Source organism: Cygnus olor, chromosome 4 (genome assembly GCF_009769625.2).
Source record: "Cygnus olor isolate bCygOlo1 chromosome 4, bCygOlo1.pri.v2, whole genome shotgun sequence".
Taxonomy (NCBI): domain Eukaryota; kingdom Metazoa; phylum Chordata; class Aves; order Anseriformes; family Anatidae; genus Cygnus; species Cygnus olor.
Window position 1 is genome coordinate 51,882,432 of NC_049172.1, and position 19,863 is coordinate 51,902,294.

At 36.3% G+C, this 19,863-nt stretch overlaps 1 protein-coding gene across 3 annotated transcripts; it reads left to right on the top strand.

The window, feature by feature from the left end:
* Nucleotides 1-1,939: 1,939 nt before the first annotated feature.
* On the top strand, nucleotides 1,940-16,768 carry YIPF7 (Yip1 domain family member 7). 3 transcript variants are annotated; one of them, XM_040556682.1, is made up of 7 exons: nucleotides 1,940-2,004; nucleotides 2,580-2,689; nucleotides 4,884-5,000; nucleotides 5,856-6,022; nucleotides 7,793-7,938; nucleotides 12,345-12,526; nucleotides 16,527-16,768. In XM_040556682.1, the coding sequence occupies exons 3-7, from the start codon at nucleotides 4,885-4,887 to the stop codon at nucleotides 16,687-16,689; spliced, it is 774 nt and encodes a 257-aa protein (XP_040412616.1). In that variant the 5' UTR covers nucleotides 1,940-2,004; nucleotides 2,580-2,689; nucleotide 4,884; the 3' UTR covers nucleotides 16,690-16,768. The 3 variants fall into 3 exon arrangements, with proteins under 3 accessions (XP_040412616.1, XP_040412617.1, XP_040412615.1); XM_040556683.1 differs by lacking the exon at nucleotides 1,940-2,004 and adding an exon at nucleotides 2,018-2,163 and having other exon boundaries at nucleotides 5,856-5,932; XM_040556681.1 differs by lacking the exon at nucleotides 1,940-2,004 and adding an exon at nucleotides 2,023-2,163.
* The last annotated feature ends 3,095 nt before the right edge of the window (nucleotides 16,769-19,863 follow it).

Sequence of the window (19,863 nt, forward strand, 5' to 3'; positions counted from 1 at the left end):
ATCTCATTTAAAAAATAAATTAGTTTGAAATTACCTAGTTTCCAAAAGCCCACGTTGATGGGATTCATCGATTCAGTTATTTATTATTTGAGCCCATAATTTGCTGGGATTAATCTCATGTTGAAGGGCCAATAATTACTCAGGGCATCTCATTAGCCTTTTACAAAATGGCATTTTTACTTACTTTTGGTCTTTTCAAACTTCCCTGTTATTTTGTAACTTCTCAGTGTAGAAAGTTCTTAATTAGTTTTTCCAAAACTCTTAGATACAGATTTTTAAAGTATGTAGCTGAAAGCAAATGTTTTATATTCTACTTACATAGAGTATATTTAAACATCATTTGTAATTTTTAATTGATCATTTCTGTCTTTTTGTTTTATTGATGGGTTTTTCTTCTCGTAGGAGAGTGACAGTATTGGTACTATTTTATCTGTTTCTAATAAACTTGGAAATTCTTTGTTTCTATTGATCACTTTTCTATCAAATACTTAATCTTCTTTTTATTTTTTAATCAGTTTTCTGCATTATCGTTTCTAACTAGTATCATTTTCCATGTTTGTATGTTAGATGTACATTTATATGCTTACATACACAGGGATATTCATGTAGTATAAGTTAAAGTATAATATGTATAAGGCATATTGTATTTCAATTTTATATATGGATTTAAATATATACATATTTCAATTTTACTTTAATTTCTCAAAATATATATATTTTTATTCTACCTGTGGCTTTCTTTTCTAACTTTTATATGTTAAACAGCTATTAAAATATTCTTCAACAAGTCCCCGCTCTCAGTCACTGTATTTTTTTTCTATTTCAATCCCTTCTTCAGTGTGATAATTATTTTAAGTCCTTATCTAGCAACCAGTATGCATATATGTATGCGCATATTTGTATGCATGTATACATATACGTATGTGCATATTTATTTATTTGTGTGGCTGTTTCTAATTGAAAGTAGTAAAAGTAGCCATATCATTATTTGTAATTAAACAGGTATAACCCTAACAAGCAAGTATTCTTTATTCGTCTATCCCTTTAAAAAAATAAAAAATAAAAAATAAAATCTTTTTCATTCCCCATCTTTTCTTTCTAATCTTTTATCATTCCCCACCCTGATTTGTTATAAATAAGATTAAACACTATTATCTAAATACAGATGATTAACCATTATCAAAATTAACAATTTGCCAAGAACTGAAAATTCACCTTATAGCAACATGGAAATGGCATGACAAAAAATTTAACAGAATGAGGGACTCTTAACAACAGCTATAACAAATACCATAGTTAACTTATCCCAAATTAGAAGAAACGATGCTTTATTTTTCTACATCCCGCCGTCCCTCGGTTCTAGTTTCTTGTGGGGATATGTACCGAGTTAAAACTTAGTATACTTCATTTTTTCTTCTTTGAAAATGCAGCTATATTATAATTGTCTGTAGGTCATGTACTAACAGGGCATGATTATTCTCCTAATGAAATGGAAGTCATTTGGCCTTCAACCTTACAAAATTTAGTATGCGCCTGAGGCACAGATTAAGTCTGATAATGCATCCCATTTAATGCCCCATTCCTTAAATTAACCAGTCCAAGAGCTCATTGGGAAACTATCCAATAAATAAGTGAAAAAGGCAGCACCTGTTATGACTGGTTGAGTACCTGGTATTAAAGTATGTGGAAATAGAAAGCTTTCCTTGAAATTTAAGTACTATTTCAAAATCTGTGCTGTGCTGCAAGTTTTCTAGCTGTCAGGACTGTAGAAGAGAAGTTCCTAAGGCTTTGTGTGTAATGGGTCGCAAAAGTGAAGGCATATTGTGCCGAGTGCTCTGTGGGGGCGGGGGGGGGGGGGGGGGGGGGGGAAGAAAAAAAAAATTAACCAGGCTCTCTTGTTTGCACAATCAATAAAGGCCCTCAAATAGCGATGAGGAGGGTTCGTCATCTATTAAGTGGAGACTTGCCATGATTGTGCTGTGCTGTGCTGTGACAGACTTTCTGGTAGGCTGGGGCTGAAGCAGTGGGGCAGGGGAATGTGCCTCGATGTGTCTTTCACTGTGGGATGGACCTGTCCCTTAAACACTTCTGTTCTTCCTCTGTCTGCTGTTATGGTCCCAACAGGCATCGTGTTCCCTCCAAGATGCATGCAACAACCAAAAGGTCCTTCTGCCAGCCACAAGGAGCAGCTTTAAGGCTACATATGCAAGGCCCAAAATGCACCTTGCAGGAGTAACTGCTAGAAGAACCCCTACCCCGCAAAATATATTTACCCTACTACCTTAATGGGTATTATTCTGTATTGTTTTAATTGTTTAATGTCTAAAAGCTCAGCTCATGAGGGCTCCAGCAGGATCTTTATAAATACCTATTTAATGAAGAAGCTCTAAGGTGCAATCTAGACTATTGGGCTGAAATATATATAACACAGTTTTTTTGTTCTGCTTTCCTTGAAGATTTCTATCCTTTGTGCTTATTGTTGTTAGCTCCTTTGCATGTGTTGTTAAATGCTGTCCATGATATTGACAGCTTGTGTGTTTTTTTTCCTTTGCATGCATCTGTTCAACGATCAAATTTAGAATCTTATAAATAGAACTAAGCTCATCCCCGTTAAAAGCAAGAGGATATTTTAGGTGTTTTCCAACATGTAAATTCAACAGACTGGAGCTTTCATCGAATATATTAAAAAGTAAGTAACCTTAGCCCCAACATTTTTGAAAATAACTTTTATCTTTTCTGAACTGTACCACAAAGATTGTAGCATACCTGGTTAAGTAATTATTTAATTCCTCATAGTGATAGCAAAAGACATTAGAGACTTACTGTAATTGAACTATTAGGCTGGAAGTACCAACTACAATTTTTAAATATAATCCATGTAAAATCTTTATTAAACAAATGTATAATTGGCCTGAAATTACAAATAAAATGGCAGCAAATAATTTAGTACAATTAATTTGCAGTAATTCATCTTTACAATATAGAAGTTTTTTTCTTTCCTAAATTTGGAAATCCTGCATGATTGCTCAGCAGTACAGAAAATAATATTATATAAGTCTAATTTCTACTTTGAATATTCCAGATAAATGAAGAAATTAGGACACCACAGATTTAATATGACTATGGAATACAGTTTAGAAACTTTAATATGCAGTATTCAAGGTCCCTGATGAAATACTAATCTTTATAACTTTTACCTTACAAACAGATTTGCAAAGATCTCTTCTGTAAGCACTATGTACCTGATAAATGTAGAGATGAATTAAAATGAAAAGAGTGTTTTGGCCAATGGCATATGGGATGTTGGAAAAGAAGACAAAAGTAATGAAAAGAGGAAATATTAGGGGACACTATTATCATACGTGAAAATCTAAGTGAATCATACATGGCTATGGTTATGAGTCAGGTCATTTAACTTCATATGTTTTCGGAGTTTAACCACTTAAATGTTAGCTAACTGGTGAAACACATACCTCATCTGTGCGTTATAGATGTATATATCTAGGCAAAGGTCCCGCTCAGAACTTTGTTTAAAACACCAAAGAAGTTCAGTCTGGAGGAGAGAGAGCTCAAGGGGATCTTAGCCACTTGATGTGAGGGAGTAAAGATTAACACAAAGTAAAATAAATAAATAAATTAATTAAAAAGTAAAGTAAAAGTAAAGACCGTCATAAAGATAACAATGAGGTGAAACAGAGTCAGTTCTTAATCTTCTGGATACTCTTACTCATGGCATGGAATTTTTTATCTTATATTATTACCTTGTAATTTTGATGATGTTCTGTGGATTTATAGTTAGCTGTGTTAATAACATAAGAAACACCTAAACCTAATCTAAGAATTACTAAAACATCTGCGCGATTTAAAACACTGTATGACTATAAAAGCAAAGGTACCTGATGTTTTAGAGAGCCAATGTGCCTCTTATTTCTTATGCTGCTTACTTATGACCTAGACAACCAGTTCTGCCTATACACAGGATATGCAATGTAGTCCCATTGTGTGCAAAATTAAAATAGTTCAAAACCAGGAAGGACCCTCATGTACAAGAGTGAGTCCTCAAAGACATCCTAGGTTACCTCATAGAAGGGAAAACAGCCTAATTCTTCCTTTCTTAGTCTAATCAGTCTGTGAATACAGAGCTGAGTATGGGTCAGCAGGAATGAAAGATGTGTTTACCACATTTTCTTTAATATACAGTCCTCCTATGCTATCCTCTTCAAAGTCGTGTAGCTAACCAGTAAGAATGTTTCCCTGGTATTCCTAATATTCCAGCTACAGTTTCCTTGAAATTAAATCACAATTTCAGTGACTGTATATATATATGTATTTTCCTAGTATTTTCAGACGGTCATATATAACAATGCAAAACACAAAAAGCTAAAATTAGTAATTGGTTTAAAAAACTAAAATAGTTCTTAAATTCCCTAGTTTGTAAGCATTCAGACTTGACCACAGTTTTCTTTTAAAATAAGAAAATGAACTGTTTAAAATAATAGTTTACTTGATATGCATTCTTTCAAAATTACTGAAGTAATTTTTGATAATACTAACAAAGCAGGGCGTCAAGTGATAGTTATTGGAGCAAGTTTCTTTCTCCATTCTTATACTATGTAAAAATTTTTATACAGTAATGAGGTAACAGAAGTTTAATTTCTCTTGTTATACAAAAAGAAAATAAAGGATCCATTTTTGTCCGTTCCAATTTATCATGAGTTTCTACAAAAAGACTCTCTTGAGTTTGTGACTTCGTAATAGTAGTAAACTTTTAGGTTTACTATTAACTTTACTATTTCCTTTCCAGGTTAGGAAACGTCAAAACATAGATATTTCCTTGCTCAAAAGACTACTTTATCAATATTCACCATCTTTTTTCTCACCAGAATGTCAAATTTTGAGCAGTTTCGCTATGACTTTTACCAGTCCAATTATACCATAGATGACCAAGAAGAAGGTTACAACAGTTATGGGTCTAGTGAAAATCTTAGTGCAAGAAGAAAGTAAGTATGCTTATGTATATATATATATATATTTAAAAATTCAGATTAAATTAGTGACAAAAGCATGCAATTGCAACAGAAGGATTGTGTAATCAACACAGCTGAAGTTTTAAGAGAGAAATACAAATACAGTAGACAGATGGAAAAAATCCTAGTATTTCATTTTTTTCATATATTTTTTTGAAATCTTTTGGTGACTTCTGTCCCTGGAAGAGAGACACTGAAGAAGAGAAGTTCTGAGTTTCCCTTTAAGGAGATTTCTATGTGCAGGAGTCTGGACATTGCTACAGCCTTCCTGTTCAGCAGCTGATGGACCTGGGTGGTCCCAGGACTTGCAGAGAGAGTTGAAATGGCACAGACCAGGTCAAATCAACAGCATTCCTCCCTGTTGTCTAGTTAGGTATCCTGTCAAAAGTGCTTAAAGCTAAACAGCCTTTAGTAAACAGCTCTTTACTCACTTCTACCTGTGCTGGTAATGCTCTACAGAACCTGCATCTCACTTCTGGAAAATCTAAGGAAACAAAGAATAGTTTTAGCTAAAGCACTGAGATGGTAGTTAAAGGATGAGAGATTGGCCCTAGCTGTCCCTGTGCCTTCTGGTCATACAGAAATAAAATCATATATAATAATAATTAGGGAATCACAGAAAATAGAGCAGGAAGGAGCTTCAGATCATCTAGACTTTCCCCATGTCATAATTACTTAAAATTAAACCTTTCCTAAGGTTTTGGTATCTGTGCTACTATTGAAAATAGTTGAAAATGTAAATCATGGCACATGGCTGAGCAATTCTAAGGTGCCATGAAGTTGCTCATTGCCATTACTTGTTTTACTGTGATTTGTTTCTTGTCTCAGGTGCCAGATAAGAGACCAACCTCCAGCCAATGCTTTTGTCCCCTTGGAAATGCTTCTGCCCTCTCAGAGTTACACAGGTCAGATTTTACAGCCGACATACAGTCCCAACACACTCTCTCACCTTAGCTACACTGATGGTTTTGATGAGGAACCTCCTTTGCTAGAAGGTAAAAATAAAACCAAGGACAATGCATGTACTTGTGCTTTTGTTTGCTAACCTGCATCACTCACTAGAGCACCTACAGCAGAACTACCCTGCCTGGCTCTTAAGCTTGTTTCTGTGTATGCAGCCTGTATGAAATTCAGTCATCAGTCCCTAGTTCCCAAGCCTACATTTTCTTTTCTGAGATCTGCAGGGATTCGTTCGTTCTTATGGCATATAGAGTGTATACTTTACTACCACTAGATGACAGCATAACAATAAGTTTTTGCATTCACATTTCTAAATATTTTCTCCAATCTGTGTTTACTCTACATGCATATTGGAACATCTATAATTAATAAACACTTTTGATAAAAATCCTTTTTGCTTATCTAGTAATAAATTTAATAGTTCAAAGATGCTACTAAATAGTTTGCTTCGGTGGGAAAGAAATTGAAAAAGCTGCATTCAGCTTCAATTAGTTGAACGTTTAACTACATAAACAATATCATTCTTTATGATAATTGAACCATCCTAGTGTTAGTGGCTGATTTGTAGATGAACGCTTACTTTACAAAATACTGGTACAGCATTAAATAAAAAAAAAAAAAAAAAGAAGAGAGAGGAGAAAAATTGTTGGTGATTACTTCAGTATAATACAAAAAGGGCATATGCAGCCTGCTTTGTATTCTAGAAGACAAGTGGGTATTTTGCTTCTTAAAAAAAAAAAAAAAAAAAAAAAAAAACTACTAAACCCTTAAAAATAGGAAGATCATTTGATTTGAAACAGGTATCTGTTACACCTCCAGCTCTTGGTTCTCCAAGTGTTTAACTCCACAGGCAGCTCACCCTGTGAAAAGGATGCTGAAATGCAACTGCTTCTGATCCACAGTGCTGCAGAGATGTTCATGACTGTGTGCCAAATAAATCTGACCAAAGACAAACATTTCAATACAGAACAACTTTATAATGTTTTGGCTCAGCTCGAAATGATGAATTGGTGGAATAAGGTAAAGACTTAACTTTCCAAACAGCTCTAACACATTGTCAGTTTCAGTAATTCTGGCACCCAGTTCTGAACCTAGCTTTTCCTTGTTGGAGTATCTTAAGGAAAATGATTGCTCTTGCAAGCTGAAGTGTTTCCACAGAAGTTATAAGAAATCTTTGCCCCAGTAAAGTTTGTGGCAGAATTCCCATTGGCTTTAATGGGGAAGAATTTTGTTCTCTTTTCGGGGGCTCTCAGTAATTACTTTTTAAATGCAAAAAGCTTATAAAGCACTCTACGAAGAATTATTAACTTGCCTTGAAGGGAAGAATGTCATTTTTAAGTGTCTCTGGCACTTCAGGCTTAAGACGCATCTCTTGTCAGATTTACCAGAATTAAAGCATATATCTGTGTCTTTAGTGTTTCAGAGTATCTTGAATTCTGCAGTTACTGTTAATTAGCATATTTTTCAACATCTGATTTAGTGTAGCTTATATATATATATATATATATATATACATATTTAAAAAATATATGGGAAAACAAATATTAACTCCAAAATGCTGAAGGCATTTTTTGGTTCACTGGATTTAATAAATATTGCCCGTTTGAAATCAGAGCTGACTCTCAAATATACTGGATGAGCAGGTACAGCATGTTCATACTACAGTATACGTCATCCTATAATATTATCTTCATTAAAGAGATTAATTTGTTTTGTTCTTTTGGGTTCTTGTGATATCTAATGAGTTTTTGTAAAAGTGTTGTTTTCTTGTAAGCAATTAGTTGTCATGGAATTTCTCATTGCAGAACTTGGGATCAATTTTGAGCATATATGGCAGAAAACCTTAACAGTTCTAAATCCGATGAAACCTGCAGATGGCAGCATTATGAATGAGACAGACCTCACAGGACCTATGGTTTTCTGTTTGGCCCTTGGAGCAACGTTGCTGCTGGTAGGATGTGCTAGAAACTTAAGGGATTCCTCTTCTAACAAGATAACACCTAGGTGATAACGTATGTGAAATAACAGATGATGTAGTACTGGCATAAAATGAGTCATTTGCTGCCATTTGTCCTGAGATTTTATATAAAAAGTCTCCTTGCTTGAAAGTGCATAATGCTTAATTGTAATGTGGATGTAATACAAGTGAAGTGATGTATTACTTACAGTGGAAATAATATTTTTTTGGGGGGGGGAGGGGAGCGAGGGGGAGGTGTGTTTGATATGAACAAAGGACAAATCTGCACAACGTATATATTGGAGAGGCTCTGAGCACTTGACACATGGCAGTGTGACCTAGATAGGACCTTACAGGGAGTTTTCAAAGGAGAATTAAAGGAGGGAATTAAAAGGTATGGCACACCAGACCAGTTTTTCTACTACTCTTGCTACTGTTTTTAAATTACCTTCCCTTGTTGTTATCCTGGGGAGTGCAGAAATCAAAATCAAAAATATTTTTATGTAACTAAAATCATTCCAAAAAGAAAATAGAAACTTCTTCCATTGTACCCTCAAATTTGCAATACCTTTTTATAAATTTTGCTAGCACTTCCTTAATTTATATTCATTTTTTACATCATCTGCAAAACAAAATATGATAGCCTGGGTTTAGGCTCTTTCGTCTTTATGAATAGAGCTTTCATACAGGAGGAATGTTGAAACAGAGACTGTACACTACTCCAAATTCATCTATTTATCACTGACAACAGGGGCTTTACAGTGCTGCCGAAGTACAGCTCTGATTGTTGGCAACAATTTGTCAGACAGGAATAAGATGGGACTGTTCTGGGAAGGGCTTTGCTACTCTAGCAACTGAGGTAAGAGAAATGGGTCTCTAATTCTCCATTTCCTGTATGATAAATAGTGCTGAATCAGAAGACTCCTGCAAGTTCTTACTCAATTTGTAATGGCAGTCCAGTACCTTGAATGTGCGAACTGCAATATAAAAGGCAAGTGTTAGTATTTATGCCCCTATAAAAATAAAAATCTTTTAAAAGGGTGAAAGCATCAGGAGGAAATAGAATAAAGAGAAAAGAAGGTAGGAAGCCAGAGAAGATGGGCATAAGGGGAATAAAAGGAGAAAGCTTTGAATTGATTATAGCCAGGAGGATGGAAGGAAAGCTAAAAGGAAAAAAAAAAATGAAAAAAACAGTTGCTGTTGATTTTTCTCCGTGGACAATGAAAAATTGTAATGAATATTTAACTACTATTATTGAAATAAAGCATTTTAATTACCATATTTATTCTAATATATTAAACATTTTAAGTGTCATTAGAAAAACAACTATTTTCAGTGCTCCAGTTTTTGGTCAGAAGAACTCTTCTGACACAGTCTAGTGTTTTTGTGCCACAACTTCACAGAAAAATGTCTGTGGGATTTCCATCACCATTTTATAAATTCAGGCTGCTCATTTTTATTTTGGACACATTTGAATACTAAAGTGGCTCTTCAGCCATGTCAACATGATGTCCTTCTGTACTTGAAGAATTCTTTTCTAATAACAGCAGGAATATAATCTGGTTGAGAGCTCATTTTCAAAAATATTTATAATTTATTTTTAGTTTCATTTTTTTTAATTTTTGAAAAATATGCAAAGATATTTTTCAAATAGTATCACTACTTCTGAAGCACAGAGAAAAGGAGAAAGGCTTTGTTAACCTGGCAGCAAGACTTGATCTTCCGCACGCTGGCAGAAAGCAGGGCAGCCCCGTTGCAGGGAGAAAAAAAACAGCAGTGCGAAAGTTAGCATGCTTTACATTTTACATAGTCATTTGCCATCAGTCTTCTCCATACCCTGAAAGTAAGGGTAGCAGTACCCACTCCAGGCAGATGCAAACAAGGTCTGACTTTCTTCTAACCTTGTTCCTTGTGCAGGACAAATTTAGTGCTTTCAATTCATCAAAGCCTGCCAGGCTAATCAAGCCTGATTCGGGTTTTGCTTACAACACTGTGAACTGGGAGTATTCCCATGTGCGTGAGTCAGTGTAGTATTTACATAAGTTAGGAACAGCGACAATTGGAACCAACACTTTCAGCTGCTTTTTCTCATTCTCAGTCCCCTGCACCACAAAACAAGCATTGCACCAAGAGGAGATTTCAGTTGGCTGCTCCTGCTTGTGCCATCCCTCTCTCAGTAATTTGGTAGTCTTAGATTAAGCTGCTAAATAGTGCTGTGTGGAATAATTAAAAACACTGAAACAAACAGCCTAAAATATTAGCTTACAGTAGTTGTCTCTCTTTGAGGCAGAGCTTTTCCTAGTAGGTTGATAGTAAATGCTGCCCCAAACAGCTGCAGATGTTATGCTTACTACAAAACTTGAATGACTGAAATTGTGGCAGATGATAATCTGAGCTACTATTGCTCTTCCACACTGTCTCTAGTTATCATTAATTTTATTTGGTGAACAATTATTTCCTAAATGTTTTAGACCAGTACTATGGAAATGCCAGCAAAGGACTCTGTACCTAAATAAGATTTCTTATGCTGCTAGTTCAGGGATAGATTATTCTATCCATGCTTTATGGTGGCATGCACTGTCAGGAGAAAGGCCAACACTTGGAACAATGTGAGGATATGGGCAACCTGACTGTAGATAACTTCAGCCCAGGGACTGGAACCAGAGGAGAGTTCAGCAATAAGCCAGGCTGAGTAGAAATACAGGGTAAGAGTGTTGATGCAGTGGCAGGCCTTACTAGCTTGAGGCACTTATCTTGGTAAGTGAGCTGGCACCAAACTGCAACTTCAGGACTTCCAATATTGTGTGATCACTACATTAGGCTCTCTTCTCTGCATTGCTTTATATCTGCCCAGGTCAAATGTTGTTGGCATCCGGTGATTGATTTCCACCCAAATGGATACAGGAAGGTGGGGCAGAGAAGCAAGTTCCTCAAAAATGGTTGATTTCCCCCAGGATTAATTAAAACGTGTTGTTGAGTAGATCCTCTCAATCCTCCTTAACCATCATGGAGAAGATACTTGGAAATATTCCAAACCAGGAAAAACCTTCAATAATATTTCCACCTTATCTGTCACAAGATAATCCAAACATAAACTAAAAAAATTAATTTAAAGCTGGGAACCTGTCTTAGTTTTGATTCTCATGCAGTTTATCCTCTGCAATACATGTGCAATATATAGGTGTATACACAAACACAGCTGTGGTATAGGTATGTATATATGTATTGTTATGTATTAAAGAGATGGTGCACCATAACCACCACCCCTTTTTAAAAAATGTAAAAAAAAAAAATTAAAATAAAAAATGAGGAGTTTATTCCAGAGTACAGACTTGAGAGTTGAGCCCCAGGTTTGATCTAACTCCTTCATAAATGCATGTTATCTTCAGGATACAAAATTCTAACACAAAATGAACAAAACCATCTTCATCCCAGATCACTGGTTATTTCTGATGTACAGATGTTAAAATCAGAGTATTGCATACCTGGCATTCAGTAGTTCATTTGTTAGAACCTTGAAGAGAGGGGAAGAGATTTAACAATCTATTGGGAGTGAGCAATGCTCTCGTGTCTGGAGGTGATCCTCTGAAACAATGGCAGGAGATGAAGAAATCGGTGGTGTTGTGGCCACTGTTGTACTAGTTTTGTGTATAAATTATAGAACATCAGGCTCCAGGCTGTCAGACTGGTACCTCTCACAGGCGCTAAAATCACACAAAGGAATAAAACCTGGAAGAAAAACAAACAAACAACAACAAAACACCTGGGGAATTTTTCTTTCACTGGAGCACAAAAGAACACAAGCTGACAGTTACTACTACAGTAGTAAAAAAAGAAAGAAAAAAAAAAGCACAGGTGGGGTTTTTTGATTGTTTGTTTGAAAACCTGCTTAAAGCTGTAATAAAATGAAAAACATATAAAGTAAGTGGGGTTATCATTTTACTTAGGATGCTTTTCCACAATCCTGTGTATAGAAATTGTAAATATTTTAGTTTCCAATATCTTTGAAATTGTAAAGAATGGATTTTTTTTCCTAATGGAAAAATGTGTTTTCAATGTCCATAATTTCTTCTCAGTTTGTTACCAGTTAGACCTGTCCAAGGCTCCCTAACTAACTCGTGTTGTACTTCAGAGCCCAATGACAGCGAGACTGACAAACAGCCTTATAACTTTACATTAGTGACAAGCACATTCTCACAATTTTATCTTGGAATGTTTTGATGCAAAAATCACCAAAAGTAGCAGCTATAGTTTACATTTGAACCAATGTAGGCAAAGTGGGGAGAAGGGGATTGTCAACATGAAAAAGGAACAGACTTAGTGCTTGTCTTCTGACAGCCCACCGCCTTTCGATCTCTTGTTCACTTCCAACATTTTGTGCTTACTTATATTTGTTCAAGGCAGGAAAAGTTCACTTTGGCTATGTGTACGGTGTGAGTGCCATTGGGTGTCTTGCTATACATGCACTACTGAACCTGATGAGCATCTCTGGAGTCTCACATGGCTGCGTTGCAAGTGTTTTGGGATATTGCCTGCTACCCATGGTGATTCTGTCCACTTCTGCACTCGTCTTCTCACTACAGTAAGTACCAGTGTATGGCAGCAGGAATCATCTTAAGCACAGTATGTTAGAAGGCTATTGTCATGCAAAACATTTTGGAAATAGTTATCTAGTGAATTTGAGCTTCCAACACTGAAGAAAAACACCATTCTCTGTGTGTGTGTGTATAGATGAAGATGGGCAAAATGGAAGAGGGTGGGGTGTCTGTGTTTGAGAGAGGTTATATATAATTATTTTAATACAAGTCCTTAAATCCATTGTTTTACACTTGGACTGGGAGTGGCTTTGATTTTTGCAGCAGCCTCAAATGTGCTTTCTGTTTTGAAGAGCCAACAGTGACTAAACTCAGCATCAATTTTAAAAGCAATTCATGGACTTTGGTTTTATATAGCAGGTTCTCCTGATCCTGTTTTTGTTCATAGTATCAGGCTCCCATCCTTGTATTTCCTTTCCTTCTGTAGACTGACTTCTGTGTGACAGAATGAAATAATCAGGCAACCCTTAATGATCTGGAGCATTGGGACAAACGCTTAAGATATAATAGTCATAATAGTAATGGTGTAATTGCTTTGAAAAAAACAAATGTGGCGTTGTATGTATTTGTGTGTGTGTGTGGAGGAGTTCTCAGTAATATAAATATGAATTAGGAAATTTGCATGCAAGCCTTTCCTTTCTTCTCATTCTGTAAACCTCTTGAGATACAGATTGTTGACCTCCCTGTTCACATACAGCAAAGTACAAGGAAGCTCCAGGTCTTGCCTGAAGGCTTTGAGCAGTGCTTTTTGTTCATAGTTAACACATAGTTAATAATGGTTTCCCTCCTCAGTCTTTCTGAATACATTTTAAACCTTCCAATCTGCAAAATATGGGATTTACCAGTTGATGAGCAAGAAAGTGACCCTGTTTGTTTTATGTGGTAAAGCAGCAATTTTACGTATGTTTATTTTTTAAAGAAATGAAATAGTGGTATCAAGACTTTAGCACAGTCCTTGTTGCATGTTTCTGCAGTGCTACGATGGGTTAGCCTGACCATATTCCATGTATTCAAGTATTTCTGAGCTGTCCTTGACAAGATGAACAGCAATGACACCGAAGAAGCCACTCATTCTCTGTTCTCCTACACTTCCCATATTTGCTTGATTAACCTGTTTAATAATCCACTTGAATAAAAGGTGTTGATATGTAATCATAGGACAGATGGGGCTAACTCGAAACCAGCTGTTAGAACTGCACAGGGTACTGTTGTCTATACAAGGAATTCCCAAGCACGACTGTACGCTTGTAAAATGCTGTGAATTTAGAGAAAACACATCTTTTGAAAATCTATAAATAGTGTACTGAGGTAGGCTTTACAAAATTAAACCATTATTTCTGAAATGAATTGATAATGTTTAGTGGTTGTCTACAGGATTCTGCGGTCCTTTCTCATTCACTATATTAAACTGCTTGAACACAGCAAGTACTGAGGTTATCTATTACAAAAAGGCTATTAAAATCAAGTGGCAACTTTTAAATCCAATATGTCTCATTATTTTTAATTTTAAAAGTTATTTAAAATGGCAAAAGAGATACAGCAATACCTTCATGATTTTTTTTCCTAATATTGTAAAAATGTTATTTTGTCAATTTCAAATTGTAAAGAATTGAATAACTTCAATCTGTTTTCACAGGAAATATACCTAAGATAACATGCATATCAAATCCAAAGACAGATACTAATGCAACAATTGTGGTATTCATGATTAGCTATTTCAGTGTTAAATAGGAATGAATCAAAAAAAAAAAAAAAAAGAAATATGTTGTTTGTTGAATGGCGCCAAATAGAAGACCAGTTCTCTTACTCAGACTTGTGTGGAAACAGACTGCCTCAAAGCTTTCCTTGTGCCCATCTATGCTCGTATCATGTCAGAGCCCAAGCTGATTAGGCCACCTTTCTGGGAGAAATATCAGCAGACGTTTTTCCTGGAAAAAAACGGTAAGTCTTCACTATTGAATCCATGAACAGACTAGCCGTGGCATCTCCTTGACTAAACAGTGAAGGAAGTGAGTGTAAAACAGGCGAAAGGAACTCTTAGACCCTGCTGATGTAAAGGACCCGTGTGGTGACCATATCTGCAAGTTGTGAGAGAGAGAAGTGGAGAGGCACCACTTATGTCTGCCCATCCCAACTCAACCTTCGTGTCAGTACACCCTCAGTCCTCTTGGTCACTGTGAGCACAACACCCCCTTCTTGCCCCTCTCCTGTGGATGAGGGTTTGAGCCTCATGGATACACCAGACACATGCTCTCTGCTAAAGCTAGACCATTCCTATTGGCAGTTAAATCACTGTTAGATCAAGGACTGAATATATAAGTGCACAGACGTATCTCTTGACTGCAAAATGATTTTATGTCACCTTTCCTTCCTGCTCACTGTCAGTCCTGGAACAAACGATGAGAGGCCTTGTGGCCGAACAGCCACAGCTCTAAATTGTACTACCTTGTAATAGCCCCATAAACAGACATTATACTAGCTGAAAATTATCATCGGACAGTGTGTTCCTGTTACATCCTAACCCTCTGCCACCATGGGTGCCTGCTCACAGAGCCATCCATACTAGCTCTGAATTGCTGGCTAGATGTTTAAGTGAGCGCTGTAGAATCTCTACTTGGAGCAGAGGCTTGGTTCACAGGGCCCAGTGTAATTTCCCTGAATACCACTGTACAGGTTTAAAGGAACACTTCAACTGAGAATATTAAATCACACGGTCTTTAATGTTTTATTTTTAATGGACTGAAGTTGCAACAAGGTGCTGAGTCATCTTAAAATCAGTTCTCTCTCCCACAAAGTCACAAGAGCTGAGAACACCAAGTACCTTATTGGCCTGGAGACTGTTTTGCCAAGAAATGAAGTATGATTAAGTAAACTGAGGCAATTAAAAAAGGAGAGCTTTACTCATCATGGTTTATTTGCAATAACAAGATTAGTGGAGATTATTTTTGATAAATGAGCCTAAGGAGGTATATGTAGTCTGTTTCTCACTTCTGCTTCTGTTTTGCTGATGGTTTGAAAGAATAGAGCACCAGGAAATCATTTAGCAAGTGGAAAAGGTTCATTCATTCTGAAGGCCCCTGAGATTGACACAGTGAACGTGTGTAATGCAGCAGATCTCATTATGCACCTCAGCAGCATGTTACACGCATGAGCTCATGCATTTTACAGAAGCAGACTGCAAATACAGAGTGCAAATAAAGCATATGTGAAACATTATTTATTGGCATGGTCTTTCTCCTACAGGGTTTAATAGTGAGCTCTTTATAATCTGCTGGAATTTTTCAGTGGGCTTTTGACCACAGTCCCATAATCATCAGTTCTCCTGGCCACCCTGCACCTGAGAAACAGCAAAATTTAATTTCAAAATAGCTCAGCTGTCACCGAAGGGCATTGTGGAAAGCCACAGTGTGGAGAAGGATTTCTTCATGAGCAAAAGACCAGCTGGGCTCTCTCCTGGGTGCCAGTTGACACCTTCTGTATGGTCAGCCAGGGTGTAAGTCTTTAAGAGCCACACTGCTGCTCCTCAGAGTCTGAGGCACGCTTCAAATCTTTGACACGTATTACAAAAATACATTGCCTCCAGGTCACCAGGCTGCCGATAGAAGATTAGGTTTGTAGTGTCATTACAAATCCTAACAAATTATTCTTGATGATTTTTGGCTGCAATAAGATTTTCGCTAACTTAAAAAAGATCTTCAGCTGCTGCATCTGTTGGAGCCCCAGAAGATTTACCTGGAAATACACTTCTCCTTCCAGCAGCATGACTGGTGACGCTGCTATTCTTATTCACGCTGAAGAAATTACCTGTTAATATTTTAATTTGTTTTTCTGATTGGACTTTTGTTATGTCAGTCAATCCTTGGTTCTGCCACTGCCTGCAGCCTTACCAGTAATGAGTTGCCAGATGTGAACTTGAGTTTCTAAGTTTGGTAAGATTTGATGCTACATGTGCTAACAACTGTACTCTTTTATTATTTTATTTTCTAGGGGGATCCTGGGAACTTTGTTAGCCCTGTTTATTATTGGATGGTGCAGTTTGTCAGCGTCCAAAATTTTTACCTCTGCCTTGGCCATGGAAGGACAGCAGCTTCTTATTGCATACCCGTGTGCTTTATTGTATGGACTCTTTGCACTTCTAGCGGTTTTCTGAAGTGTATTTTCTGATAGCCTTATTACAGTTTGTTTATGGTTGTTGGAGGGGTAAGAGGTTATTTACTTATTTTTAGATTGCCTAGAATTGCATTAAGTTCTATTAACAAAATTAGATTATACAATTTACCTTTTATTTGCCTAATGGCTGGTAATAAAATAATAATAAAAAACAAGTAACAGGTAGCAAAGAAAACATTGCTGATGTTTTGAAAATCTTACAGCATAGAGAAAAACATTTGTATTGAGAAGGTACTAAGAGCAAACAAATAAATAAATGTTAATTTTTAAAAATATATTGTCTTCTGAGTGTTTAATATAGCTAATACATTGAGCAGAGAGTAACTGGAAGCAATAATGCAAATATTTAATGGACCTAGTAAATCAAGTGAAAATACATATTTGTTTCACAAAGAAAAAAAAAAGAGAGAAAAAACAGCTTATATGATTACTAATAATGTTACTGAATTTATGTGTTTTTTATTATTTTTATTTTTATTTTTTAACAGAAGGGTGAGTGGCTCTGCTTTGTGACGTTGAAGGATTGTCCAAGCAACAAGAACAGGTTGCTACAACAGAGGAAGGAAACTAGGAATGTCATCTTGTTTTATTTTTAAGAGGTGTTGCTGTCCAAAACATTATTGTACTGTTTTTAATGTACAGTAATGTTACATTTTAGAATTGCCACTAAACCACCGCCTGCTGTCACTGCAGAAAAACACTGCACAAAGCAAATGCAGCTCCTAAAAATGTCTCGTGAAAGGCAGAACTGTATTTAAGCAAGCAAAATGCAAACCTCCACAATGTTATCTGTCCATCCCCCCCCCATCTATTTGCTGCTTTCAGTGTTACAGGAACCCAACATTTTTATAATAGCAATCAAGCACAGAATGCACAAGATGATGTTTCAAAATATAATAGTCGAAGTATCAAGCCATCCAGAGGAAACAGAGATGTGTGTGCAGTCACAACAAGTGCAAAATCCAGCAGGCGGTGGTAGAGAAAATAAATGTACCTGTAGAAAGGGTTAGGGAAAAGAAATAAATGAAATAAAGGGAAACATGAAGGAAATAAATGGCAGGAGACTATTTCATCAGTGTGTCTTCTCTCTTGATTAATATTTTTATGATTTTAATTATTCTCCAATTTAGTCATTATTTTGAGCTGTTAAGTGAAATCCCTGCAAAATATTTCTCTCTAGACAGAGGACCAATGATTCAGTAAGAGAGTCCTGGTACTGCAAAAGCACTTATGCAGAAGCTTAACATGAAGAAGCCGCTCAATAATACGTGGAAAGAACTCTCTTCCTAATCTTTTTCATCCTTTTCAGGTCAGAGGTAAGTTAGATAATCAGTTTGTTCTCACACTAGTGATTCTGTTTCTGAATTGAAAGTGCCTTTGGTAAAAAATATTTCCCATTGCTCACATATTTATTTATTTTTTTAAGAGCGCTTGTGGAAACCTTTTTGGAATTCATTGTACTAAACTCCAGTGGAACTAATTCATACAAGTGGTCTTAAGAAGTAAACAAAAGGTAACGTGTACTTAACCAATCCTTAAAAATCACAATTCATTTATAGAAAAGGATTTGTTGCATTTATCTATGTCTTTGTTGCAAGGCTAGGAACACAGGTGCAGAGAAGCAATGCTGGAGGTATAACCCTGGCAAACTGTGGATATATCCTAGCAACTCTGGATATAACCACACAGGATCTAGCTGTATATAAGTGGGAACTTCGCGAATTTGGAAGATCAGCATTTGTGAACACAACAGATTTGGCCCTGCTGCGTTAGGGAGTAAATTTGCCACTAATGAGGTGCAGAAAAACACATCAAATGACTCTAGGGTATGGTTATAAAATCAGACAGTTTGATTTACCATGCACTAATGGCATTCTTACGTCTGAATAGGAAAAGATTGATATGGCTTCACTTCTGGAGTTCAGAAAAGATCGCTGAGAAACATTTAGATCCACTTTTGTTCCACACTTCATATTATCATCCATACAGACTAAAATAAGTATAAAATTCCTCTGTTCTACAGCACTTTATATTCATTTTCATCCCAATCTGCATAATATGAATGGCAGGAGAACCAGTGAATCAAGCCATCATTTTGTGTTTTGATGTCATAGACGGGTCAAATTACTTACAAAGAAAATGAGCACCTTGAAAATTTCCCATTATATTTACAAAGCAAATGCTAGTCTAGCTATAGTGTTGTTTGTTATTTATTCTCTCAGGATTTATAACATTTTTCTTTCCGTCACCGAGATGTATTTGCCTCATTTCACATGCTAGCTTCTTAATTTTAATTATTTCCCTGGCTTTACTTGTTATCCATGCTGATTTTCTTTTACCTTTTCCCAGCATATTTTCACCAAGTGATATGCACTGGTACTACCTCCCAGCACCTTCAGGGGTCCTTCAGGGGTCTCTATGCCACCCATTAGGCACCTGTGAGGATATAACTCTCTTAGCCATCCTCCTTTGACTTATTTTAAACAAGAATCCTCTTTTTAACATAGTTCACCTTTCTGAAGTTGAACACAGCCACGGTGCTGCTTTTGGCCCCAATATTCCTGTGGTTCCTCAATCTAAAAATATTATGGTCACTACTACAAGTTGTTACTTCCTCTAAAATAAATGTTATTTTGATCTAAAATAAAACGAGTTCAAAACATATATATTCAGTAACACAATCTCTTTGAGCAGGCCTTCCCACTGCCACCTAGCTTTTCTGTACCTTGTCTAGGCCATCGTATTTCACTCCCTCACATCACTCCATGAAAATTTAAATACAAGCCTGGCAAGCTATTGCTTTCAACTTGCCAAAGAGAGGATAATAAAATAGTAATGGGTCAAAGACTGATTTTTAATTCATGCTTCCCACCCTGAAGAGTTACAAAAACAAAAGACTTAAACATAAGCTTCAAAGAAAAAGGAAAAGAAATACAGTTTTAGAGGGGGAAAGTTGCTGATCTGTCTATGGGTTTTTGATTTTCCTCAGCATGCACATGAAAGTTCAATTCTGAATGTGTATTTGCACACAAAAATGTGTAGTGACTTAGTTCCTTTATGTTTTTTTTTTCTTTTTTTTTTTCAAATGGTGGTACCAGCACTGGACCCAGGTGGTACAGAGGACAAAGTATTTGCCTGTCTTCCACCACATTTG